At 52.6% G+C, this 25,302-nt stretch overlaps 9 protein-coding genes across 9 annotated transcripts; 4 read left to right on the top strand and 5 right to left on the bottom strand.

The window, feature by feature from the left end:
• Positions 1–59: 59 nt before the first annotated feature.
• SMAC4_04506 (uncharacterized protein) lies at positions 60–2,656 on the bottom strand. Its single transcript, XM_003343799.2, has 6 exons — positions 2,095–2,656; positions 1,966–2,023; positions 1,803–1,882; positions 1,011–1,727; positions 630–955; positions 60–565 (listed from the first exon to the last, which is right to left on the bottom strand). Exons 1-6 carry the CDS (start codon positions 2,390–2,392, stop codon positions 515–517), a joined length of 1,530 nt encoding a protein of 509 aa, XP_003343847.2. The 5' UTR covers positions 2,393–2,656; the 3' UTR covers positions 60–514.
• Positions 2,657–4,421: 1,765 nt separating this feature from the next.
• Positions 4,422–8,845, top strand: SMAC4_04505 (uncharacterized protein; the record flags this gene model as incomplete). Its single annotated transcript, XM_003343798.2, has 5 exons — positions 4,422–4,717; positions 4,787–5,704; positions 5,762–5,963; positions 6,019–8,496; positions 8,562–8,845. The coding sequence occupies exons 1-5, from the start codon at positions 4,559–4,561 to the stop codon at positions 8,843–8,845; spliced, it is 4,041 nt and encodes a 1,346-aa protein (XP_003343846.1). The 5' UTR covers positions 4,422–4,558.
• Positions 8,846–9,811: 966 nt separating this feature from the next.
• Positions 9,812–11,443, top strand: SMAC4_04504 (uncharacterized protein; the record flags this gene model as incomplete). Its single annotated transcript, XM_003343797.2, has 4 exons — positions 9,812–10,401; positions 10,491–10,695; positions 10,768–11,022; positions 11,123–11,443. The coding sequence occupies 4 exons, from the start codon at positions 9,812–9,814 to the stop codon at positions 11,375–11,377; spliced, it is 1,305 nt and encodes a 434-aa protein (XP_003343845.2). The 3' UTR covers positions 11,378–11,443.
• Positions 11,444–11,522: 79 nt separating this feature from the next.
• Positions 11,523–12,413, bottom strand: SMAC4_04503 (uncharacterized protein). Its single transcript, XM_003343796.2, has 3 exons — positions 12,222–12,413; positions 11,884–12,125; positions 11,523–11,803 (listed from the first exon to the last, which is right to left on the bottom strand). The coding sequence occupies exons 2-3, from the start codon at positions 12,103–12,105 to the stop codon at positions 11,738–11,740; spliced, it is 288 nt and encodes a 95-aa protein (XP_003343844.1). The 5' UTR covers positions 12,106–12,125; positions 12,222–12,413; the 3' UTR covers positions 11,523–11,737.
• A 225-nt stretch (positions 12,414–12,638) lies between these two features.
• On the top strand, positions 12,639–15,306 carry SMAC4_04502 (uncharacterized protein). Its single transcript, XM_003343795.2, has 6 exons — positions 12,639–13,164; positions 13,231–13,312; positions 13,383–13,482; positions 13,546–13,942; positions 13,999–14,943; positions 15,052–15,306. Exons 1-6 carry the CDS (start codon positions 13,010–13,012, stop codon positions 15,131–15,133), a joined length of 1,761 nt encoding a protein of 586 aa, XP_003343843.1. The 5' UTR covers positions 12,639–13,009; the 3' UTR covers positions 15,134–15,306.
• A 772-nt stretch (positions 15,307–16,078) lies between these two features.
• SMAC4_04501 (uncharacterized protein) lies at positions 16,079–16,975 on the bottom strand (the record flags this gene model as incomplete). The annotated part of the gene is made up of 1 exon (XM_003343794.2): positions 16,079–16,975. The coding sequence occupies exon 1, from the start codon at positions 16,523–16,525 to the stop codon at positions 16,079–16,081; it is 447 nt and encodes a 148-aa protein (XP_003343842.2). The 5' UTR covers positions 16,526–16,975.
• Positions 16,976–17,243: 268 nt separating this feature from the next.
• SMAC4_04500 (uncharacterized protein) lies at positions 17,244–18,710 on the top strand (the record flags this gene model as incomplete). The annotated part of the gene is made up of 2 exons (XM_003343793.2): positions 17,244–17,924; positions 18,000–18,710. Exons 1-2 carry the CDS (start codon positions 17,598–17,600, stop codon positions 18,708–18,710), a joined length of 1,038 nt encoding a protein of 345 aa, XP_003343841.1. The 5' UTR covers positions 17,244–17,597.
• Positions 18,711–19,142: 432 nt separating this feature from the next.
• SMAC4_04499 (uncharacterized protein) lies at positions 19,143–21,602 on the bottom strand. Its single transcript, XM_066090121.1, has 6 exons — positions 21,040–21,602; positions 20,847–20,927; positions 20,303–20,741; positions 19,997–20,240; positions 19,433–19,919; positions 19,143–19,367 (listed from the first exon to the last, which is right to left on the bottom strand). Exons 1-6 carry the CDS (start codon positions 21,187–21,189, stop codon positions 19,329–19,331), a joined length of 1,440 nt encoding a protein of 479 aa, XP_065946043.1. The 5' UTR covers positions 21,190–21,602; the 3' UTR covers positions 19,143–19,328.
• Positions 21,603–21,636: 34 nt separating this feature from the next.
• Positions 21,637–23,348, bottom strand: SMAC4_04498 (uncharacterized protein). The gene is made up of 3 exons (XM_003343791.2): positions 23,061–23,348; positions 22,624–22,982; positions 21,637–22,564 (listed from the first exon to the last, which is right to left on the bottom strand). The coding sequence occupies exons 1-3, from the start codon at positions 23,085–23,087 to the stop codon at positions 22,504–22,506; spliced, it is 447 nt and encodes a 148-aa protein (XP_003343839.1). The 5' UTR covers positions 23,088–23,348; the 3' UTR covers positions 21,637–22,503.
• Between the last annotated feature and the right edge of the window lie 1,954 nt (positions 23,349–25,302).

The following is a 25,302-nucleotide window of genomic DNA, read 5'->3' as shown; positions in this document are numbered from 1 at the left end:
AAGCTTGACAGTCGCAGACAGTCGACATCGAGTCACGCCGGAAGATGGCTGTTTGTGATGTAGAAACACCTGCAATGCTGTACTATGAAATCAACACCTAAATCCTCGTAGAATCACTACTTTTCCCGTATAATATCAGCCCTTTCCACACGAATCGGCCCTTGTTCCGGCTTAGTTCGCATATCTGCCCCAATCCTTGCCCTCTAACATGCCACTGCTTCAGGAGTCAGGACAAACTGTCCTGCTAAAAATTATGAGAGACAACCACAGTGTCAAGGCAGGTGCTAAAGCCAACTCCTCATACGACCAGTTCGAATTCCGTAGAATGGTCTATCAATCAACCACACGATCCGGTTACTCGCAAACTCCTGTTCTTCCTGAGCCCACGGCCACCCTGGTGTGGTCATACATGACACTGAGCATTTTGAGACTCATGCCAAAGGCCAATGGGCGTTCTGCCCCTTGCCTGCCTGGTATAGTGGTATCATTTTTGTGTTCGTTCAGCAATCAGCATTTAGCTCTGCTTGCACTCAGCAGCCTCCTGCTTGGGCTTGCTGCCGTCCTCCTGTAAAAATTGTCAGCATACCTGCAAAGCGTAGCACATGTTGGGGGATGTCAGGAAGCCTTACATCGTCCTCATCGCTCTCATCCTCATCATCCTGGTCCTCGCTGGCATCCTCATCATCCTCGTCATCTTCATCGTCGAACTCGGCGTCCTCGAAGTCCTCCTCATCGAGCTCCTCGAAGGCGAGGGCCTCGCCAGTGAACCAGTCGATAGCACGGGGAATGAGCTTCTCCTTGATATCCTCACCAAGCTGGTAGTCGAGCTCAAGACGCTCCTCGATATCGGAGGTGGTGGACTCATCATCATCGGTAGGAGCCTTAGGAGGGGAGAAGAAGTTGAAGAAAGACTCGGTAGGGACGGTCTTCTTGACAATGCGGGTCTGCTTGGTGGCTGTGCAATGTGTTAGTAAGCAAGCTCGTAAATCGAGTTAAAGCTGAAAACTCACTCTTGTTGCGCTGCTTCTTCTGCTCAACGCGGACGGTAAGGTCCTTGTCCTCCTTCCAGTTGATCTTGTCACCCTCGGCGTGATCGTAGATGAAGTCGCCACCATAGCCGCTCTCGTTCTGGTAGTAGTAGGTCTTGGTGATAGTCTTGTTGGTGAAGTACTCGTTCTCTGCGAACTCGAAGATGAGGCGGAAGCCAGGCTTGTCGAGATATTCCATGCGGATATCAGTGAGGGACTTGAGGGCCTCCTCATCGCGGTCGGTGATCATCTCGGCGAGGGAGATCTGGTTCTTCATGGCAGAGAGCCAGAACTCGGGGATACCAGAGACCTTGTCAGCAGACTCGGAAGCCTTCTCCTTGGGGGCGGCCTCGGTCTCCTCATCATCTTCCTCCTCGTCCTCCTCACCGGCCTGAACCTGGTCCTCGGTGGGCTCGGTCTGGCCGTTGACGATGGCGGCACGCTGCTGGTAAAGAGGAGTGAACTTGGCAAAGTACTTCTTCTCGAGCTGGAGGACCTCCTCCTGGAACTCGGCCTCGAGCTTGGAGTGCTCCTTCTGGATGCCCTTCAAGCCAGCGACGCGACGCTTGACATCGGTGGGGAGGGACTCGATGTAGCCGGACGAACGGCCGACGAGAGAGCCGAGACGGCCCTGGATAAGGGACACGAGTCTGGGGTCCTTGGCGAAGATAGAGGCGGCGGCGGCACGGTCAAGGTCCTCTGTAATGAGCAATAGTTTAGTAACAAGCCCAGAAGACAACCGAAGTGTCGGCAGCAGCAAGATTCTTTACTCACCCTCCTTAATGCTGGCAACACCGGGCTGCTGAGCGTGCGAAGAGATGGGAGCAGTGTTAAGAGGAGTGTTCTGAGGGGTGCTGAAGGGAAGGCTGGTCAGTAACGTGTTGCGATAGTCGGATGAATATCCCATCAAAGGGAATCTTTGGGAATGAAAACTTACGGAGCGATGGGGGGATCGGCCCGCTTGTTTCTGATGGGCTCGGCCATTTTGTCTGATGCTGCTCAAAGAGAAGGGAATGAGTCGGAATACAGAGAAAGATGCGCTGGTAGAACCCTGTGGACGACGTACAGTGGATGTCGGAGGGAGAAATGGGAAAAGGAAGGACAAATTTGGATTTAAGAAGCGGTCGGGTGTTGAGATTGATGAAGGGGCCCCGGTGCTGGTGGGAAAGGCAAAAAGTTCTGTGGTTGCCGGTCGGTCCAGGCAGAGAAGGCTTGTGCAGTGGAGGAAATGTTGAGCGAGGGTCTGAGGGGACCGGGAGGGGAGAAAAGCTGTCAATGGGGTTGCTATGAAAATTTGCGGGGCACTGGCCAGTGCGGGCAGGGCAGTCGAGGGCACTGCAGCGGAAGGCGCCCCGTTGGACCATTCACTCCATGATGCCTGCATTGCGCCGGCGACCACCCAGTCCGCGACTTCCATTTGTTGCCCACCGTGCTACTGAATTTTCGTAGGAGCAATGCGAGTCTTTTGCCGCTTGTCTTGGGGCTAGGAAGGCGCGATGTGAAAGGGTATTGACCTTCTAGCAAAGGCAGGTGCTCTCGTCGAATGTCCGCGTGAGAGAGACGATCGTGTCTTTTGGGTTAAGCTCCAGTCACTGGTTTGACTGCAGCCACGGTACCTATTACCTATGGTCCATGCTTGTAAACTCAACTGACAATATCCCCAGATAGCTAGATAACCTTCAGCTTTCCTAGGAACCTCACGGACCACGCCGTCGTTCTTATCGTACTACAAAGTCCGTCCATGTACACGTACATGGCATTCAGGTAGTGTATTTCCAGGTTGTCGCGCCTCGCTTCCTGGGACCACATGCTTCAGCATTTGGCTGGCGTGAATTGCGTGCCAGCGTTCTCTCCAGGGATCCCGGCCAGAGACATGATGTAAATGTTATTAGCGACATGCTGGCTTCATACCGTATATACCGTACACAAAGTGACCTATATAAGTGCAAGATACCGCTGCGTGTGGTTACGGCATCCTGCTCACAGTTTACCATGGAAGGTGATTTTCGCCCGAACTCATAATATGTATATAGGACGGGTGTTTACATGTTGTCTTCTCACCGGCATCAGGTTGTGATGGTGAGTTAAGCACGGGGTAGATAGTGTGTACATAGATACCGCGGGAACCGCCATACTTAGCATGTTACTAATGTGTAAATGCTCTCCCGACTTAAGAGGGCTCTTATGGTCAGGTTCTGGATGGCGAATTTGAAAACTCTGCTGTTTCCACTCTGTTCTCAACGAGTCAACAGAACCTTTTCAGCAAAGGCAACTTGACGCACACTTTCTGCCTATGACTTGTGAGTCGACACTGGCACGACGCTGGGTTCAGCGGCTTGGGTATGGTCGGTCCGATCTGAGCCATCATGGCCGTAGACCGTCTTGGGCGTCCAAGTCCAGCCAGGTGAGATGCTGCAAGTGATCATCACGACGCCCACGACGCCCTCCCTCGCTCCTGTTGGTGGCTGTCGACATGATCGGTTGCTCTCCGCGAATCCCCATGGCCAACTGAAGCCGACAAGGTTTTGGCCAGAATGACCCTTGTTACGCTGTGCTTATCGTGAAAACCGTGGATAGCGACCCCATCACCGCCATCGACCTTTTTAGCTAGGCAAGCGGCTAGCGGAGATGCTTGGCATTCAATTGGCAGTGTGAAAGGGAAAAAAATGCCATGCAAGAACTTGTTGCTGCCCCACTCGTTGCCTGCCCGTTGGGACTTGGGACGGTCTGGCCACGATCCTTCTCCGTGACTCCGGCGTCCAGGTCAACAAATGAACAAAACAGAAAAGAGCATTCTTGCTGAACCCCAATTATTCCCGACTCCAGTCTCCGTTCGGAAAGGCTTATCCACTCACCTGGATGGATGTTAAAGATGATATTGTGAAAGTTACTTTTCTATGTGTTGGTAAGCACTCACTTGGTGGCCCTTACGCTTTCACAATGTGAACCTTGATGTCTTTTATGTAACCATGTGGCCGAGCAAGGTGGAAGGTAGCTTGAGTAGGTATATAGAAGAAAAGGAACGAAGCACTTGCCGCTCTACCTCTAAGGTATTTGGATATCATTTGGAATTCAGTTGCTCTTCCCTATGGAAAAGGTGTGTCTTTGGCAAGCCACAGTTGGTTGACCGTGGTGTGTAGGTATAAAAAGAGTGCCGGCTCTCCTCTGGGCGTAAAAACATCTGAAAGTTTGAAACGGCTAAATAAAGTCCGGTCCGCCGACAACGCGGATCAGCACGTATTGTATGCAATTTTCGAGGTTTGGCAGCAAGCGAAACAAACCGACGTCATGTTCTTATCGGTATCACCTTCCCAAACAGTTCTCTGCGCTTACAAGTTCAGACGACTGACTTAGTCGCGGCAACAATCTCAAATCCTACTTGGACATTCCCCCAATTGCACAACTTCAGGACTCTGTGCAATGTCCTGCTGCTGCTGCCATCGCTACTTATAAGATGCGTGCCAGTTGCTTATAAATATTACTTTTACATATAGGATTAGCTTCGGAACAACACCGACAGCAGCACCAACATGAACGGCGGCAATGACGACCACAACGCCAGCTGGCGGTCATCGCAGTCTTTTGACAGCCGACGCGCCAGCCATGATCGCCGGCCAGGCCTCTACACTTTAGGGTCGAATCAGAGTAACGCGAGCATATTTGAGGATGTTGAGATGGCACATGACGAGGTATGCATTCTTCCCTTTCCCCCGCTACCCTAGTGCGGTTTGTGCTGTATCTGACGTTCGCGGCAACAGCTCTACTCTGGCCCTATGGCAGAGTCGCTCCCAACCAGCGTGTCCGCATTCAACCACCGCCGAGCTCGCGCCGACTCTACCACTAGTTTCTCCTTCTACCAAGAAGACATCGATGAACGCTTTGAGGCAGGCGAGATCGCCTCGTCCGAAGACCTCGACGAATTACCGTTCGAAGACGACTATGAAGACGACGTTGGAGCATCAGAGATTGGTTCATCAGACTTGGAGCGTCAAGTTCCCGACAACGAATACGTGCTCAACAGACGATCCTCGATTCAATCAAGGAGATCTGGGCATAGTAGGGTTCTGCGCAGAGACAGCGGTGTATCAGCAAACAGCGGACATGGTGGAAACCGTACCAGCCAAAAAGTATACATGGTCAACGAAGATCTCTATATCGCCATCGCTGGATTCCGCACGAGCACTTTCGGCCTGGCTGTTTACATCCTCATATGCTTACTGACCTTTGGAGCTGGCTGGCTTTTGTTCAGATGGGTACCTAGATGGCACGTCAAGCTGGTTGGACGCCCATCCTCGCTACGGGACTGTCAGTGGGTGGTTATTGAGAACTCATGGAACGAAATGGCCATCCTTGACGTTGACTCAAAGCCTTATGGACGTGTCCTTTCGACCGTCTTCGGAACTCCGGGTAAACTGACCAGCTACTCGTTGGATGAAGACCATGACCCAATCCTCCAGGATCTCCGCATGATCAACTACCGCTACGTGCGCTTCTTCTACCATCCGCTCAAGGATAAGTTCATCCTTTCCAGTGGCTGGAAGGATCCGCTTTGGACAGATGTTCAAACAGTTCGTTCCGGTATCGACAGCGAAGAGAAGACCCACCGAGATGCTGTTTTTGGAGGAAATCTGATCGACATCGAGGAGAAGTCTACTTTCCGCCTTCTGGCCGACGAGGTAAGATGCTCGTCTTTGTATTGTTGCTGCGCATTTCAGCTAACAACGTCCATCCAGGTCTTCCACCCCTTCTATGTGTTCCAGATTGCCAGTTTGATATTGTGGTCAGTTGACGAGTACTACTATTATGCCATCGCTATCTTCGTCATGTCAGTTGGCAGCATTGTGGCTACTCTTATCGAAACCAAATCCACAATGAAGAGGCTACGGGAAATTTCCCGGTTTGTCTGCGACGTTAGGGTGCTCAGAAATGGTTTCTGTAAGTTCAACACTCGCATCTCTGAGTGGTTCTGCAAGTTGCTAACACATTACAGGGCGCCACGTCTCTTCCAGTGATCTTGTACCTGGTGACATCTACGAGGTCAGCGATCCGAGCCTCGGCCAGTTCCCTGCGGACAGTCTTCTACTTGGCGGCGACTGCATTGTCAACGAGAGCATGCTCACTGGTGAATCCGTGCCAGTATCCAAGACCCCGGCAACCGATCAGTCGCTCCGGAATTTGGATCTTGGTGCCTCTACCGTGCTGCCAGAAGTCGCAAAGCACTTCTTGTTTTGCGGAACCAAGATCATTCGTGCGCGCAGGCCTCAAGATGACGGCAATGAGGAGGCTGTTGCCCTCGCTCTTGTTGTCAGAACGGGATTCAACACTACCAAGGGAGCTTTGGTGCGCTCCATGCTTTTTCCCAAGCCGTCGGGCTTCAAGTTTTACCGCGATTCGTTCCGATACATCTCTGTTATGGCATGCGTTGCAATGGTCGGGTTTGCGGCGTCATTCATCAATTTCATACGGCTCAACCTGTCTTGGCATCTCATCATCGTCCGGGCCTTGGATCTGATTACCATTGTGGTCCCTCCTGCGCTGCCAGCAACGCTCACCATCGGCACGAACTTCGCACTCGGCCGTCTTAAGGCGAAGAAGATCTTTTGCATCAGCCCTCAACGAGTTAATGTTGGCGGAAAACTGGACATCATGTGTTTTGACAAGACAGGAACTCTCACTGAGGAAGGCCTTGATATTCTTGGAGTTCGGGTGGTCAATCGGTCCAACAACCGATTTAGCGACATCCTCGATAATCCAGACGATATTGTACCTCGTCAGGATCATGGCACCGGGATCAGAGACTCGACAGACACACTCAGGGCGGCACTGTACACCATGGCAACGTGCCACTCTCTCCGGTCAGTCGATGATGAGCTTGTCGGTGATCCCTTGGATCTCAAAATGTTCGAGTTCACGAGATGGTCGTTCGAAGAAGGACACGAGGGAGGAGGCGCTACGGACGGGGAAGAGCAAGGAACACTGCAGCCATCCATCGCCAGGCCCCCAACTGTAGACAAGGGTTACACGGATGCCGACCAGCAAGATGCTCCACAGAATGGACGCGCACCATTTGAACTGGGTGTTCTCAAGTCTTTTGAGTTTGTCTCCCAGCTCCGAAGAGCAAGCGTTGTGGTCAGGACATTTGGACAGAAGAGCGGAGATATCTTTGTCAAAGGCGCGCCGGAGTGCATGCGAGACATTTGCAAGCCGGAATCATTCCCTGCAGACTACGATGATCAGCTCAACTTCTATACGCACAAGGGATACAGAGTCATTGGCTGCGCTACCAAGCACATTCCTAAACTCAGCTGGGTAAAGGCTCAGAAAATGACGCGACAAAACGTGGAGTCGGATCTGGACTTCGTCGGATTCATTGTCTTCGAGAACAAGTTGAAGCCTGCGACGGCTCCGGTTTTGAAAGAGCTCGCCGAGTCCAACATTGGATCGGTCATGGTGACTGGAGATAACATTCTTACTGCTATTAGCGTTGCGCGGGAGTGCAGCCTGATTAACAAGACGGCTCACTGTTTCGTTGGTCGCTTCGTCGCTGGTCATTCGAGAGACGCTAACGCCAAGTTACAATGGGAGAGCATCGACAATCCGATTTACCAGCTGGACGACCGCACGTTGCTTCCCTTACCGCCACCGCCAGAGGGAGACGCCTCCCTTCCATACGACATTTCTAACCTACGGAACTATTCTTTGGCTGTTAGCGGCGATGTGTTCCGATGGGTGATCGACTATGCGCCTCCAGAAGTCATGCGGAGAATGCTCGTCACTGGCAAGGTATTTGCCCGCATGTCTCCTGACGAGAAGCATGAGCTTGTTGAGAAATTACAGAGCATCGACTATTGCTGTGGCTTCTGTGGCGATGGCGCCAACGACTGCGGCGCTTTGAAGGCCGCCGATGTCGGTATCTCCCTTTCCGAGGCTGAGGCATCCGTGGCCGCTCCTTTTACATCCAGAGTATTCGACATCCGCTGTGTCCCAGAGGTGATCCGCGAGGGCCGAGCCGCGCTTGTCACAAGCTTCAGCTGCTTCAAGTACATGAGCTTGTACTCGGCCATCCAATTCACGTCGGTCAGCTTCCTGTACGCTTCAGCATCGAACCTCGGCGACTTTCAGTTCTTGTTCATTGACCTGGCCCTCATCCTACCGATCGCCGTATTTATGAGCTGGGCCGGTCCATTCCCAGAACTCTGCCGTAAGAGACCGACGGCCGACCTGGTCTCTCGCAAGGTGTTGGTGCCACTTCTTGGACAAATGTTCATCTGCATCTTCATCCAAACTATGGCGTTCATCGCAGTACGCGAACAACCCTGGTTCATCCCGCCTACAGTTGAACACGAGAAGGTCAACATTCGGAACTCTGAGAATACTGCGCTCTTCTTGACGTCCTGCTTTGAGTATATCCTTGCAGGCGTGGCCCTGAATGCGGGCCGGCCCTTCAGGCAACCTCCCTGGAACAACTGTACGTTTTCCCGTTTAAGTCTTGACTGTTACTTACCTAGATATATATGCTAACTTTTTCCACAGGGCCATTCGTTGCTGCGATTGTTGCCACTCTGGCGTTTACGGGTTATATGATCCTTGGTCCTGCTGCCGGACTCGTTAGTCTGATGGACCTCACTCCTATTAGCTGGGACTTCAAGATGTTCATCTTCACCCTGGGCATCATGTATCTCGTGCTGGCTTGGATTGGTGAGCACGTTATCTTTCAACGACTTGCGCGCTTGATCGGAAAGGTCAGCCAATCTTTGACCAAGGAGCCCAAAAAGAGGAAGGAGTATAAGGTCATCTTGGAGAGGATGATCTGCTAAGTGAGGGACGTCATCTCTCATCTTTGACACATTGTATATATGAAAGTACGCATGGATGGCTCCGAGGCGTTCCAGGCACAGAAATGTCTTCGTCCCCCGATTAGTTCGCGGGCTTGGAGCAAGCGTATCTAGTTGAAGATTTGACTATGACCTTAAAGCGATCATATTCTCAATCCGCGTTCACCTTGCAATCATGGTCCTCATCGTTCCCTGTCTGACGTGGGGCGTTCCCGCCATCGTGATACCTTATACACAGTACCGTGTGCTCATCTTTCTTTATCCCAACCCATTGTGACCTCGAGGTCTAGACTCTTCTCATCCCATCTGTTCGATGAGTTCTGATCAAAGATAACAATCCATTGATCCCTTACCGTGACAACAAGTCGGACACTCACCGCCGGGGAATTAGTTTATGGTACAAGATGGGTTGGGTCTGGACTCAAAATAAATTGCTCAATGTGCTCTTTCCCATCCAAACGACGCATTCCCGTCTCCAGCCACGGTTGGGCGGCTGTAGGTTAGTAGGTACGTCTCGTATCCCGTATTTTCATCGCACCTTCCTCCTGAAAGAAACTCACAAGCGGCCATATCCAGAAGGACTGGAAGGCGTTACCCACCTACCTGCCTACCTGTCTATAAAATAATCACTTCTTGAGCAGATCCTGCTTCGTTCTTTCTCTTCTTCAACAACGCACTCGAGCCTCCACGACTTATAGAAATTTCCCACAACAAGAATCTCGCGACCATGTCCTTGCCATAGCAGCAACTTACCACCCATTCATTCTCCCAGTCCATCACCACCCTGACTGCTCTCAGTCGGTCACACCTAGAGGCTATCTTGCCCTAACACTCTTTGTCCTTCTCGAAGATCCCAACCGCAGTCAAGCCATATTGGCGAGAGCATCCACCACTCGCTATTACCAACGTCCAACATCAGACAAGATGTTCGCCTTCGTCAGTGAGTGCATGCTGAGATTCCGTTCACCACGTAGTGGCCCACACGGAGCTAGGAGGCCCTGTCTGACGTGGTCTTCTCTAGGCAAGATCCTCGACAACCTGAACGACACTTGGTGCGACAGTGTCCTGGACAGCGGCCTCGCCCCCCACGCTGTCCTCCGCGTGTTCATCCGCCGAGAGCTGCGTCGTCGTCTGGACGAGATCACTCCTCCCTTCCCGGAGAAGGTCCTCGCGACTGTGTCTGCCAAGGGCTCCCCCAGCTTGAAAGCCAAACTCGAGGATTTGACTTCGCCCAGGATTGCCCTTCTCCCAGGCGTCCTCGCCCCCATCTCGAAGTGGTCGGAGACACTCACCTACAAGATGAACTTCTTCGAGACCGTCCGTCACCAGCCCATCGCGATCGAGACAGACGCTGCCAACAGGCAGAACTACGAGATCGCAACCGGCATCATGGCCAATATGCTGGGCCCGAGGATCAAGTACAGCTGCTCGTACTATCCCACTGGCAATGAAACACTGGGAGAGGCCGAGGAGAAAATGCTTGACCTCTACATCGAGAGGCTCGGCCTGAAGACTGGCATGAGGTTCCTGGATTTAGGGTGAGTTCACAACCACTCTTGCTGATGGGACAAAATATTCCATGCATGGATTACACACACCAGGAAGGAAGAAGCTAACCCGGTCACAGATGCGGTTGGGGAGCTGCCATATTGTACTTCGCCGAGAAGATCCCCGGCTTGGAGGTCGTCGGTTTTTCAAACTCCCGTACCCAAAAGGAGTACATCGATGCCAAGGCAAAGGAGTTGGGCCTGACAAACGTACGGATCATCACTGGCAACTGTACCGACTATGAATTCCAGCCGGAATATTTCGACCGGGCATTGTCCGTCGAGGTAAGTAATCAGCTTGGGTTTCCCCAAGAAACTCCTGAGAAGTCGCGAGTGGCTAACATGGATGACCTAAAGCTGTTCGAGCACATGAAGAACTACGAAGGTCTGATGGCCAAGATGTCGAGAGCCCTTCGTCCCGGTGGCCAACTCCTCGTGCACCACTTCTGCCACCGTACGACGCCGTACCATTACGAAGATGGATGGATGGCACGCACCTTCTTCACCGGCGGAACCATGCCCTCCTCAGATCTCCTTCTGTACTTCCAGAAGGATCTGGTCATCAAGAAGCACTGGTGGATCAATGGATACCACTACTCGAGGACTCTCGAGGTAAGAATGCCAATTCAGATCCCTTGATGCTTTCTTGCGAAGAGCGTAGCATGCACATGCGGATACTAGACATGGGCTAACACTTGGGCCTCTCGCGAAGCATTGGCTCGAAAACACCATGGCCAGAAGGGAGAAGATGATGCCGCACCTGGCGGAGACATATGGCGAGGACATGGCCTTCGTTTGGCATAACCGCTGGCAGATCTTCCACCTGGCCAGCTCGGAAATGTTCAAGACCGACGGAGGCGATACGTGGGGGGTCACCCACGCTTTGTTCGAGAAGCCGGATCCCGAGCCTGTGACGTTGGGTGTGGTCACCATGGAACCGGTCACCATGGAACCCCTTGAGATCTGAAGACCTCGACATAGCGTGAGGGTCAAATACGGCGGAAAATTCCCATGATGAGATGAACGGGCGAAGGTTGGCATGGCGTACACAGGATCACTCTTCATATCCTTCTTCCTTATATAGTTAATTCGTTGATGATGCGCCTGACTGTTGTTCGGACGCAATCTGCGGTATCATTTCATAACTGATGAGTGATGGCTGATGATGATGGCGCCCTCCTGTTATACGGGCCGATCCCTGTTCTGTTGTTCCAGGTCCTATGCCAGTCGATAATGTTCCGTTCTAACCACCATCTCGCGTCGTAAAACTCCAAACGTAGTACCCCATGCCCACTTCACGTCGAGTATTTGCATCGATACCGTTCGTTCAGTGATCCCAAGGGTGCTTCAAGCCGAGGAGGACGGCTCCGTCCTTCTTCGCCCGATACATGATCTGGTAAACGCATAGAGCAAACACGAGTCAGTCACTGTGTCCGGGGGATATGCAGGGTGCGAACTCGCAAGGAACCTTACCCAGAACCACATGGATGCACCAAGGCCAATGCTCAGGAACTGGTAGACGGGCTTGCTGTGGTTGGGAGGCACGCGATACCACCACTTTCCTTGCAACCTCTGGTGTAGTGTGCGCGGCTGGGCCTCTTGAGAGTATTTCTCGCGCATTTTGCGGAACAGGTCCTCGGCCTCTTGAAGGTTCTCGGGGTGAGCGATTCGCTCGGGTTCTCCGCCGCCTGCCATTGTGAATAATACCCTTTTTCCTAAATGGGAGGTGTTTTTGTTGGTTAGTTGGTTTGGTCAATTACGCATTGGCATTGATAGAGCCCAGGTGCCTGGGTGGTGGTGGTGGAGCTCACCTTGTGGTTCTGAGGGCGTGGATCGGTTTGCGACGATGGGGGGGAGGGGAGTCGGGAATGGAGTCGTCCGTCGTCCTTCAGGATCCTGACCACCCAAGCTGCGTGTGACTGGAGGATTGCGTGGTTGTAGCGAGGTACCTTTGCCGCTCTTCAATGATTGGTTGCCTGATATATGAGGCTACAGAGTTGCTGTTACAGCTGTGGAAAGGGAGAAAAGGGTACAAAGGTACAAGCGATGAATTGGAGACGTCATGGTCTGCATTGTCCGTCCGCCCCATCTTATCGCTTCCCGTCGCTGGAAGGCGCGCTAGCGTTTTGAGGTTGCAGCGCATTCGATCGCTGGAACGATACGGGCCACCAGAGCGCGCCTCTCCAGTCTTGTGAAAGGCGACGGGCCGGGCATTTTGTTTCCCTTTCCACATCAAAAAGTCCAACGAAAGAAAAGACCGAAAACGGTCACGGTGAACCAAACACCAACCCGACGAATTTGCATGTCGCCTCATGTCTTCCCCTTAACCTGACAGGACCAGCTGCCAGGTAACTCACCACAGCCGGCCGGCAGACACGCGGCAACTGTGACGCTTTGCGCAAGCAGAGGATTCCTTCCATCCTCCTGTTTTCCCTCCTGCTTTTTCCACCTCAACTGGAAAACAAAACGCCGACGATATCCACGAACAAAGCCAAACAACATCCCGCAGCTTCCAACACATCGTAGCCTCTTGGCCCCTCGAATTTAACCGACCATCGCCAAAGAACTTTGTCCGAACGCAGAAGACGACTACATCACGATGAGCATCGACGAGGCAAAGGAGGGCGGCGGAGGCCCTGCCATGTCTCCTCGCGCTTTTGCGGTTGCGCACCAGAGAGACAAGGGCAGCTTCGTGGGTTGCTCTAGAATTGCCGACTACGAAGTCCTGGGTAAACTGGGCGAGGGTACCTTTGGGTATGTTCGCATTGTTTCCCATGCGTGAGAAGTGAACGCTGCGGTTACTGACACTCTTCTGCCCAGTGAGGTCCACCGCGCGAGGTCGAGGAAAACAGGTGCCCTGGTTGCACTCAAGAAGATCATCATGCACAACGAGAGAGATGGGGTTCGTCACCGCTATTGCCCTGCGATTCAGCCTTGTGTTCGACTGTCTCTAACGTTGACTTGTCCACCAGTTCCCCATCACCGCGCTCCGAGAAATCAAGCTGCTTAAGCTTCTCTCACATAAAAATGTCTTGCGCCTAGAAGAGATGGCAATTGAGCATCCACCCAGAAGTAGGTCAACCCAACCCTGAGTTATGTTGAGGACGCCGGTTGCTAAAAAACAACCGTCACCAGCCGACAAGCGAACGAGACCCATCGTGTACATGGTCACGCCCTACATGGACCACGATTTATCCGGCTTGCTCGATAACCCTTCGGTCCGCTTCACAGAACCACAAGTCAAATGCTATCTGTTGCAGTTGCTAGAAGGTCTGAAGTATCTGCACGCGAACCACATTCTTCACAGAGATATGAAGGCGGCCAATCTTCTCATCAACAACAAAGGTATACTACAAATTGCCGACTTTGGTCTAGCGAGGCATTACGAGGGCGACATTCCCCAACCAGGAAAGGGAAGCGGCGAGGGGAAACGTGACTATACTAGCTTGGTGGTCACCAGATGGTACCGCCCTCCCGAGCTTCTGATGCACCTCAAGAGATATACCACGGCGATAGATATGTGGGGTGTCGGGTAAGATGAGACATGTCCCTTCCATGTGCTTTCCTTCGTGCTAACAACGGTTCCAGATGCGTGTTCGCGGAGATGCTGGAAGGGAAGCCGGTATTGCAGGGTGAAAGCGATCTTCACCAGTTAGAGCTTGTTTGGGACCTTTGCGGAACACCATCCGAGGAGACTATGCCCGGATGGAGGACGTTACCCGGTAGCCAGGCATTTACATCAAAGTTTCGGCCAGGAAACTTGACGCGCAGATTCGAGAAGCATGGTCCCGTGGTTATTTCGCTGCTCAAGGAGCTGTTCAAGCTTGACTGGAGGTCACGCATCAACGCGATCGATGCTCTCAACCACCCATATTTCCGGACCGCGCCACTACCGGCTCTACCTGGCGATTTACCAACGTTCGAGGAGAGTCACGAATTTGACAGGCGCAAGTTCCAAGACAGGAAAGCGGCCTTACCGCCTGCGCCTAAGGGAGGCACTGTCGGCCGCGGAGCTGTGGTTAACGGCCAAGGAGGCCCAGCTTCCGGATTCAGCGGTAGAGATGGCTACGGCGGTGGTGGTCGGAATGGCGCAAACGGCGGCAGATACCCACCATACCACCGCGGTCCCCCACCCGGCGACGAGCGAGTTCCCTCGTGGCACAGCGCACGGGGGTTACCACCACGACCGCCACCGCCCGCAGACTACCATAACGGACCGGTCGAGCATGCCGACGGGTACCGTGACCGTCCACCGCGTAGGGGTCCCGGCGGACCGCCAGGAGTGGGGGGAGGTGGTCCAAGTAATGTAGACACCTACATCCCCAGCTATGACCGCGACGGACCCGCGCCGCCGCGCCGTGAAGACTGGCGCCGCCGTGACGACTGGGACGATAGGCGAGGAGGAGTTGATCGGGATAGGAGACGGCCACCTGTAGACTACGACGCCAGGAGCCGCGACAGCAGGACGAGGAGCCGAACACGCAGCAGATCACCGCGCGATCGAGGTCGCGACCGTGATGCATATGCGCGAAGGTAGAGTTCTTTGCCTGGCGTTGAAGGCTAGAGTCCTTCGTCTGGTGTGGAAGGCTAGAGGTCCTTGCCTTGTGCGGTGGAGGGCTCTGATACCCGCAGTCTTGATAGTAACAGGAGTAGCTTGAGGGAAGACGAGCAGAACAGTAGCTCTGAGGGCCCCGAGGAAGGCGAATCGCCTCTTTGGGTGTGATAGTCACAGGCCCAATTGGGGTTTTAGTGACAGTTATAGACCTAGTGGAAGTGATGGGGCGACCAAAGACGAGATGATCTTGATAGGTCGTAGAAGAAAGGACGCACATTTCCTTTCAAAAAAGCGTCTCTGTCAAGGAGGGACAAGGCAGGCTGTCTTCGAGGCCGCATAGGCTATGCCAGTAGACGCTCCGGGTACAGTTGCATGAGTCGAATAGTAGGAGGGCGTGAGAGTTCGGATTCAAGCAGGCCGTCTGGCAAAGTGAAACGTGGGTTGCCTGATTTGATGGGTATACATTCCGGGTGTTTAGGTGCTGAATGCGGAGTAGACGTTACGGAATATATACCTACAACACCGAACAGGCCTGAGCGGAAATGGAGCCTGAATATATAACAGACTGCATGACGATTTCATGAGTGGTATTCCTGCTTCACCAAAACTCACTTTCTTATCACATGGCCTAGCCTGATGCGGTGAAGACGATATGTATCATTTTACATGAAGAGCCCATGAAGCGATGCTGGCGATACTTCCGCACCACAATGAGTGACAGAGTCCAGGTTAGACACCGCGTTCCGTCTCGCCCCATTTGACAACCGATTGTAGGTTCAACAACGCTCAATCATCGTGAGGTCTCCCGGATTTACCCATCCTTCTACGTCAAAGTTTGAAACCAATCTCTCTCTCTTTCCATCCAGCCATCACCACCTTCTCAAAAATCAGTCGCCCTGCTCCCGTGCACAGGACTTCAGGTCCGTCCAACACGGGTTCACCCTTCGCTCCTTGCAATCACTCCCCCTCTCCCCAACCTTTTCAATGACAAGACGCCCTCCTTCTCATCCTCTTCCTCATCCTCCTCATCAAACACAAATTCCAGCACCTCTAGTCAATAGCCTCATCAACATCAACCTCAACTCTCAACTCCCCAGCAGTCCAGCATATAACCTAACCCCAAACCTCCCCCTCCCCCTCCCTCCCCACCAACGCCCCCAACCAATCCCCACACCCCACCACCCTCATGAGCACCTGCTCCCCGCCCACCTGATGGCCCGGGTACGCAGTGACCGCCGCCGCGAAACCCGCCAAGTCCTCCCTGGGCACGCGAACCCAGCACTCGCCGCCCTTGACGAGCAGGATGTCGATGGCCATGGCCATGGAGGCGCCCGTGTCTCCGAGGAATTGGCGGAGGGAGGAGGTGAGGTATTGTCGGGCGGTTAGGGCGTCGAGCGAGGGGGGCGGGGAAGGGGAGACGAGGGAGAGGTGGGCGTAGGAGAAGGGTGGGGAGCGGATGGTTGTTTGGGAGAGGGTTTGGGATTTTGAGGATTTGGTGACTGAAGTGGTGGTTGTGGTGGTGGTGGTTGTTGGAAGGTCGATGTCCATTTTTGTTGACATTTTGGTTGTCTATCTCGGTTTGTTGGTGGTTTTTGTTGGGAGGGTAGATTTTCTTTCTGGCTTGGTTGGAGGTCCTCGAGATTTCGTTGAGGGTTGTGGCTCGAATTGGGTTTCGGTGGATGAGCGCTCAGTGAATTGAATGCCGAGTTGCTCAATGCTGAGGATGTTGCTGAGGTTTGAGGAAGTTGAATATCTGGAGTGACTGTTTTTGAAGTTGGGGATGGCTTAAAGCTGTGATGAAATATCGCTGTGGGTTGTGAGTGGAAGATTTTCAGTCTCGAGCGGTTTGCGATACGAAATGAAAGATTTGAAACTTATTGCCTTTCGTCTGAACAACCATCATATCTGGTCTTCCTAAACATTACCTTTTGCTCTACCTACAAGATGAAGTTTCAATCACACTATCATAGGTCCAGAATTATTCCTTTACAAATACCAGGAACATCACAGGCAACTGCATCAAATGTAGAAGTGCGTTGCGATGATAACGAAGAAAATCCTTATGCACCAATGATGAACCCACCTCGATAGACGTATATTGTGGATAAACACACAATGCCCCACACTTACCGTCGGGTCTCAGCTACGTCACTTTCCCTGCCGCGGTTCATCCCAGCCTGAACCAACCGCCCGCCGACACTCGCTTGCGTCCAACACGACCCTGATCGCATTTTGATATTGACAGGGTGCGTGTGTGATACCCAAGAGTTCGAAAAATACTACGGCCCGAGAAGGTGATTGATTCTAGGGATGCTCTAGGAGACTGTTGTTTTTAGTCCTTTTTTTCTTACCTCAAAATACACCTTTGCGCATCATTCCTTTCCTTAGATTACCTACACCGAACGGGCAATGACCCCATCCAGATCAATACATCCCAGTTCCTCTCCATCGCTCCTTGCTTATACTTGATCTTTAACCCTATCCGGAAGTCCTTGAAAACGGCCTCACCTGACCTTTTCATACCGACGACACTTTACCATCTCCGTATCTCATCATCGGATCCCAACAACCTATTCTCATCTCGAATGGTTCCAAATAATCCCACCCACGCCTCAATCCCAAGCTCAACATCATGGATCCCACACGGAGCATGGGCTCTCTAGGAGCCATCCAAATGGACAACCTCGCAACCCTAGCCGGGCCAGCCGTCGTCCTCGCCGTGGCCTACTGGTACATCAAAGTGCACGGCTTCATCTACGCCGCCAGCCTAGCATGGACCGTGGTAGGGGTGGTCAAGACCATCTTTGCGGTGCCCTTCAGCCTGCTGTACTGGGTCGTCGCCTCGGTTCTCATGATACCATACTATCTGCTGGTGGTGATCCTGTCGCCTCTTGCGTGGTTGTGGCATGCGTTTATGGCGCCGTTTCATTGGTTTTTGAAGTTTTTGGGGGATCCTTATGTTAGTTTCCATTTCATCCTGTCTCTTCTCACTCACTCACTCACAACTAACAGACCATTTTCCTCCCAATAATAGCCAGTAATAGTCTTCTTCACCATAGCCATAGTCCTCGGTCTTTTCTCAGGAATCATCATGTCTTTGACGTCAGCCATAGCCAGCTCCTTCATCCACAGCTTCGCCTCCACCTCCATCCGTCCTAGTACTAGGAAACAACAACAAGCATCAACCGTCGTTCCCACTGATCTCAACACCACCATGGCCTCCACAACCTCCACCTCCACAACCTCCACCAACGCCACCAACGCCCGAGATGTCCGTGACAGGACGCGAACCGGCTTCCTTAACCCCCTAGCCCTGCACCCCATCTCCTCCCCCTCTCCTTCTGGTCAGTCACGCACCCGCGGTTACAACCCCTACGACGCCGACAACGAACTAGTTCACATTGAATATCCCAACCTAAGCGACACCAACACCAACTCTCCCACGTTGAAGCAACAACGCAACAGCAACAACAACATTCCCGGGGCTACTGCATATTTTGACCAGCAGCAGCGATCACCGAAGTCGATTTCTTCCCCACATGGCCCTCCGCAGTTACACGCTAGACCACGGTCGGCTGTTTCGGTAAAGAGAGGGTTGGGGTTATCTGCTATTGGGGGCATTGGAGGGGTTGGAGGGACGACGGGGTTGGGAGTGGGAGTGGGGGGTGGCGCGTCGGGCGTGACGTTGTTGAGGGAGACGATTCATGAGGAGGAGGATAGTGGGTTTAGTGATGATTCTGTTTAGACCACTGCGGCTACCTCTAGGTGAGGAGGGAGGGAGGCGGTTGCGAGTTTTGGGGTTTTGGGGTTTCGGGTTTGAGGGAGAGAAGTAACTGGAGCTGGGGGTTCAGGGAGAGTTCAAAGGAAAGAAAGGTGAGGGGGGGATGACGGAAGGTGACTGGACTAATTAGTTCAGGCTGAACGGCTGTCTGAGGAGAAAGTGATCATAAACAAGCTTCGGAGAGTCATTCGGATTGCCTGCTTCTATCCATCGTGTGAAGCACACAGTTGGGATGATCTTCGATGAGAAGAAAGACTCTAAACACTTTGAGAAGCGTGTGACAGAGTCATGAAGCAACATCGAGATTGTCTATTGGCAGACCAGAACAGAACTCCCACCCTTGTAGGAAGCCATATGATATCAGAAGGAACAAAATATCATCAAGACAAGAACCTGAACCTTAGCACCATGACCCCCCGATACCTGACTCCTGCGCGCAACGCCTAATCACATGCAATCAAAAATAGCCCAAAACAGAAACATGCTCCCTGCAAAACACAACATGCCCGATCTGCACAGCAAAGCCCGAGGTATTCACGCCGTTTTATTTTGTCTGTTGTGCTATACGAATACATCCAGCTTTTACATCAGCGACGACATGACGGAGCTTTGTGCGTATGCCTAGAAGAGAAATGGGTTAGTCTTGGCAAGTCACGATAGTCAAAAGGGGGGTCAGGAAGACTCACCATGGGCTTAATGTTGGGATGCGGTACGGCCTCGAACTGCGAGAACTTCAACTTGTAATCGGGGCCAATGTTGATGTAAGCGCCCTTGTTCTCCGTCATGTCGCAGTACTTGGGCGCCGAGAAGACGGTGATGCACTTTCCGTCGTGCTCCTCCTCGTAACCGTCCATGCGGACCTCATGACTGCGGATGATGGCCTCCAAGCCGTTCTTGTCGCAGAAACGCTTGGTAACGTCGGGACCGAACTGCATGCCGACACCGCGCTTGCTGGGACCGCGGCCGGGGAACGGCTGAGGATCGGTCCAGAGCATCTCCATCATGAGACCAGCCTGGCCAGGCTGCTTCTGCTTGTGGCGGTCGAGCTTGCGGATGTCGTCGAGCGTGACGTTGTCGTCCGAGAATAGACCGCCGTGGAGGACGAGGTACTTGGAGCCGATCAAGGTGGCGAGCGGGAGGGCCGAGAAGCTCTCGGAGAAGAGCTTGTAGGTTCTGGACGGAAACTGTTAGTGGTTTGATCCGATATGCTAGATGTCCCATAGCGGGCGCAAAGAGTTTGGCTCGCTTACCTCTCGTTGTACTTGTGCTTGCACTCGCCCTCGAAGCCATACACCCTGTTCATGTCGTCTGTCTCGTGGTTTCCGCGGTTGATGAACAAACCGTTTGGCCTCAACCACTTGTAGGCATAAAGGAGGAGGGCAATCTCAGTCGACCACGAGCCTCTGTCGACGAAATCGCCGTTAAACAGGTAGTAGTGCTTATCGGTAGGGAAACCGTTCAACCTGAAGAGCTCCATCAGATCAAAGTATTGGCCTATTCACAACGTGTTAGTAACCATCAGATGAGGGGTGGTCCTCCTACAAGGGCAAACTAACCGTGGGTATCACCGCAGACTGTCAACTGCACGTCCTCGGGGATGTCCACCTCGACCATGGTGGGCTCGTTGTACATAATGTTCCTGACCGCAATAATGATCTGGTAGACGTATTTCTTGTGGATCAGTTTGCCGTGCTTGAAACGCTCGATCATGTCGTCGATAAACTCTTGTGTCATCTCGTTCTTTTCCAGGCGCACGCCGTCGTAGGCGGCATCGACAGCCATAGAGTCGACATCGAGACCCTCGGCGGCGGACAGCTCATCGCCGACTTCGATAGCGGCGAAGAAGGCGAGCTGGCGCACAATCTTCTCGCACTCGACAAGCTTGAGCTTGGCATCCTTGTTATCGGGGGCAATCTTGACGCAGGTCTTGAAGTCCTTGACGGCTTCCTTGGGGTTCAGGATGGCGGCGTAGGCGGTAGCGCGGCGGTAGTAGGCCTAGACATGATGGAAGGGTTCAGATTAGCTACTGCTCTGGTTTGCGACCTCTCCGAAGAGGGGAACGGTAAAGCTGCGACAGTGTCAGCCACGGTTCGGACATACCTTGACGAAGCCCGGGTTGAGCTCAATGGCTTTTGTGGCATCGCGAATGGCATATCCGTATGCTTCTGTCTTGAGATGGGCCTATGCGACGGGTGCAAGAAATCACTGTTAGTTGTCACGCGACCAATTCAAGAAGCGTGATCGTCGGGGAGACGACGTAGGCGACATAAGCGATGCGGGCAGCGGCACGAACCTGGGCTCTGTTGGACCAGAAAGTTGGCTCCTTATCGTTCAGCTCAATGGCCTTGTCGTAGAACTCGATAGCCTTGGGCCAGTCGTGGGCGGCGAAGGCCTTGTTGCCCTCGTTCTTGAAGGCGATGGCCTGTTCTTGGGGTGTCGTCATTGTCTCTGGTTCTGTGTGGACGATGTGTGGGTGTCCTGGGTGTGTATCCGGGTGATACTGTGGGTGCTACCTTGGACTCGGGCGCGCCAACATGCGGAAAAAGAATTTGGATTTCCCAAAAAAAAAGATAGAGTCCAGAGGAAACGACTGGAGCCGGACAAGGATGGCCCGTTCTTCGCCTTTTATAAGTCAGGCACGCGGGGCTAGCGAAGGCGAAAAGTATCAGAATTCGAGGTTGGATAACAAGATATGTTACAGTATAAACTATAGTATCACGCTTGAAATAAAGAATTGTAGTCTGATATGCCACAAGGTGATAGGCAGAGAGAAGAAGTTGGGAGAATAAGAAAAATGTCGAGTCCAGTTTGAGACGGAAAGTGTCTTGTCAATCTTGCGCAAATCGGAGATCGGAGACGGGACTGAATTGTGGGCTACAGAAATAATTTTGCCCCGCATGCGACTAACGGTGGGACATTAGGGTGCCTCGGCGCGGCATCCATTGGGCTTTTGTCTTGTATTCAATCTTTCATTCTGTATAAAATGATTATGAATTTGATGCCCAATACGGTCACAGATTGTTGCCCTCTCAAAGCCTACAGAAAGTTCATTGTGCCGATGGGTTCCCAAGCTCCGTCCCGGGCCGTGTTGGTCTTCGGACCCGTCAATCTTGGTTCTTATCATCGATAACGGCATTCGCGAACGGTTCATACCGGGCGGTAACTTTGGTACGGACGGGGTACATGATGGCGCTTAAATGGAGCCTCCAGGACCGTGTGGGGAACCGACCCCACGATGCCGGGCCCGCTCTTCCGGGGCACCACGTGGGTAACAAGGCGGGATCGTCATCGCGGAGCTCATACCGGAATTTGGGAGGTGAAAGTGAAGGTCGGGATTTGATATAGGCAGCTTCTTAGACTACCAAGACAATATCCGCGTGTTCTTGAGGACCGAACATTGCCGAGACAAGCGCTGCTTTTGGGCAATGGCCATGAGCTGTTTGAGGGCATTCAAAAGATAGGAGGAGAAAGTCGAAGTACGGCAGCAAAGATTGTATTCACCGGTCGCCAACTGACGCTCAATATCTTGAAGCTCACGGTAGGATTTCATAGCAGAATGTCGGTCTTTGTCCTAGTCGTACCGAAGAAAGTGTTCCCATTACTCTCAGCTGCCTTGCTCCCCCTGACATGGCATGTCCAAATAACTCCAATGTTTTGGTATTCCATAACTCCAATAATATGATGTTGTGCTTTTTTTCTTTGCCGTTCGTTCATGAAACCAGGATTGTTCCCATTGCTCTTGGTTCCCCTAGCAATGTCACCTCCTCGTGCGATCATCATCCTCTTCGTCGCTATCGTCTCGAAAGCCCTGCTCCAGACTGTCCGCATTGTTAGTTTACCTCAAGCATGTGAATGAAAAAGGGATCCAATCACTCACTCTCTACTTAGCCTCCTATTGCTATCGTCAATCGAAGGTTGTTCCCGGCGCTCCAAAGCCCTCCTGAGAGCCTCATCCACATCATTCAGCTCCTCCCCATCATCGGAATTGAAATCCGTACTTGGCCGGTGATCGGCCACATTGATGCGATCTTGCAGTCTGGCTCTCCACGCCGAAGTTATGAACCATGTCGTGATGCGATCGGTGATGCGTTGACGTAAGGACGAGGCCCCATCTGTTATTGTTTCGAGCGGCAGATACTGGCTGTAGCGGTTGCGGTATCGTTGCCAAATGGGAATGGCGGCGAATGTTAGGACGAGGTAGAGGATCAAGGCTATGATCGCGGGGACAACCAATGTCTAGATGTATTGGAAGAGGTCAGTAACGAGGGCTGATCCAATAGTGATGGGAAGACAGTGTCTTGTCTCTTTGCTCACCTTGATCGCGGAAAAGTTCGCGCCCATGATGACGATGATGACCCTGGTGCGCTGCCGACTGAGGACCACAAGATTTCAAAGTTCGAGTCCAGGTACTACTGAATGTGATGGTCTCGGCTGCGGGAGCCTCGACGTCGCGACGGTAGGTAGTCTATGAGGCTGAACAACTGAAGCCAGGTGTGGTGGCCGACGGAGTAAAGTGTTACAGAGGTTACGACAAACAGGTACGTAATCGCGTGCGGAAAGACGTACCGGCCTAACTGCGCGCAAAGGCCACCCTGATGGCCCAGGCGTCGTGGAACAGTCGTGCACTGTATCGTGCCTGGACTGGGCCTGTTGGAAAGCGGGCCTGGCAAGCTAGCCCGGCCCTTGTGTTTCTGGCTGTGGTAAGACCCGACTCCCGAGCAAAAGGCCCCAAAATAGCAACGACAGCCCTCGAACAGATAACGAACTGCCCTGATGATCCAGGGGTAACAACACCGGCCTCGATTTGGAAGTCCCGGACTGACTGCGTTCCCTAGTGGAATTGTTGGACTAGTAACCACAGCTGGTCCTTTTGTAAGGTTGGGTTTTCATGTCAGCCTCTATCTCTACTTCATACCTTGAATATTTATTTTTCTCTTCAAATCATCTTTACTTGGTTTGGTGGGGGGAGGGGGAAGCAGTGACCTTGAGACGCCAGGACAATGACTCTCGGAGAGAACGGTGATGATTGGGCAAGGGATCATCAGCCAATTTAACATCAGTTCGACGTGATTCCATCACCTCAATTTCCCCCACCAGGGCTCTTTGTGAAGGTAGAGGGTTAGCCAAGTCATAGCTTTTAGCACTATGCTACGTAGTAATGTGGGCATATATGATGGCGCCGCTTGAATGTGCCACAAAATGGAAGCATATGAAGATGGTGTCTTATAGTACCACTGCAAGGTCTCTTCCAACGTTATGCGTAAAATTTCAGGTTGACAGATGTCCTTCTGGAACTCGGTCAAAAATGTTTATTTCTCTGTGTATCTTTCCGGGTTTTCAATTCCATGTTACTCTGGGCCAACGCGTGTTTCCATCACCTTCTCATGGACCACCGGTTCTAATGGAGATTGTTTCGGATGGTGGAGAAGAAAGTCGCAGATATGCTCATGTTGAAGAAGGAACATGGAAGATATGGAAGTCCCTGCGTCTTGACCACTAACAAATGCCCCGCCTGTAATTCAAGACACCAGGCGTGGTGATGTGCCCAGCTAAACCGCTTTCAGTGCATCGAAACCCCCTTTGTGACTTTGAGGACTCCCATCACAGAAGGTGCAGTTGTTTAAGAGTGCACGGTGCACCCTCCCGCGCCATGGATGGACGCCCACTGCAATTGCCGAGCATTGTTCACGTTCATACGGCAACCCCAACCTCACTCTCAAGTGATCTCTCAAGTCAACCACTCACCTCAGTCTCACTGCAACTTGAATGGTCATCTGCCTCTGCCTCTCATTTTCCCGAGGCTGCCTCTATAGCTCATAATTCGCTGGGTGAGCCGGCCACTACACAGACGACGCTCCACCCGTCGTCGTCGCCATCGCTCCTTTTCTTCCCAATCATTGCTCAAAGAAGACGCCCGTTCATTTGCCGCCCGATGTTAAATCGACCTTCAATTTCGTCCGAGTGGGTAAACTTAACCCGTTCCAAGAGAGTCCCTCCAGCGCCCCACGCGCGCGCGCGCTTCCACCACAACTGAGTTCCCGCCAACACCCTAGACGAAATCCACCCAGACCCCTCGAACGGGGGAGTCCGTCCCTGACGAGCCCTGACGATTTGACGAACGAGAGACGGGACTTTGTTGTTCTCCTAGTTCAGCCTCGGCGCATCAACTTTAGCAGCACTTCAGTAACGAGCGAGCTGTGGTGTGGCATATCCAATCTTCATCACCCCTCCTTGCCGTCACCCGGTCGCCAGTTACAGTACACTAAGACCCCGAAGTCGAAGTCGAATTCAACGACCTCCTACACTATTATCTCCAGGTACTGCCGGTTACGCTACACGGGTACAAGTACACACGGGTACGGAAATTTGCGCCCACTCATACACGTCTGCGACTTGACCCCCTTTGACTTTCACTTGAGTTTGACTTTCTGTTCCCTTGGAAGATCTATTTCTCATCTGGACTATATTGGCAACATAGTGTAGTTTGGCCAGCTAGTCACGCACACATACACAGCTCGTCCTAGTGCTACCCTACCGATTAGCAGTGCTAGCCTGC

The sequence above is a fragment of the Sordaria macrospora genome, chromosome 2, assembly GCF_033870435.1.
Source record: "Sordaria macrospora chromosome 2, complete sequence".
Lineage (NCBI taxonomy): Eukaryota > Fungi > Ascomycota > Sordariomycetes > Sordariales > Sordariaceae > Sordaria > Sordaria macrospora.
The sequence above is the reverse complement of the archived record's forward strand: the minus strand, read 5'-3'. Positions and strand labels throughout refer to the sequence as shown.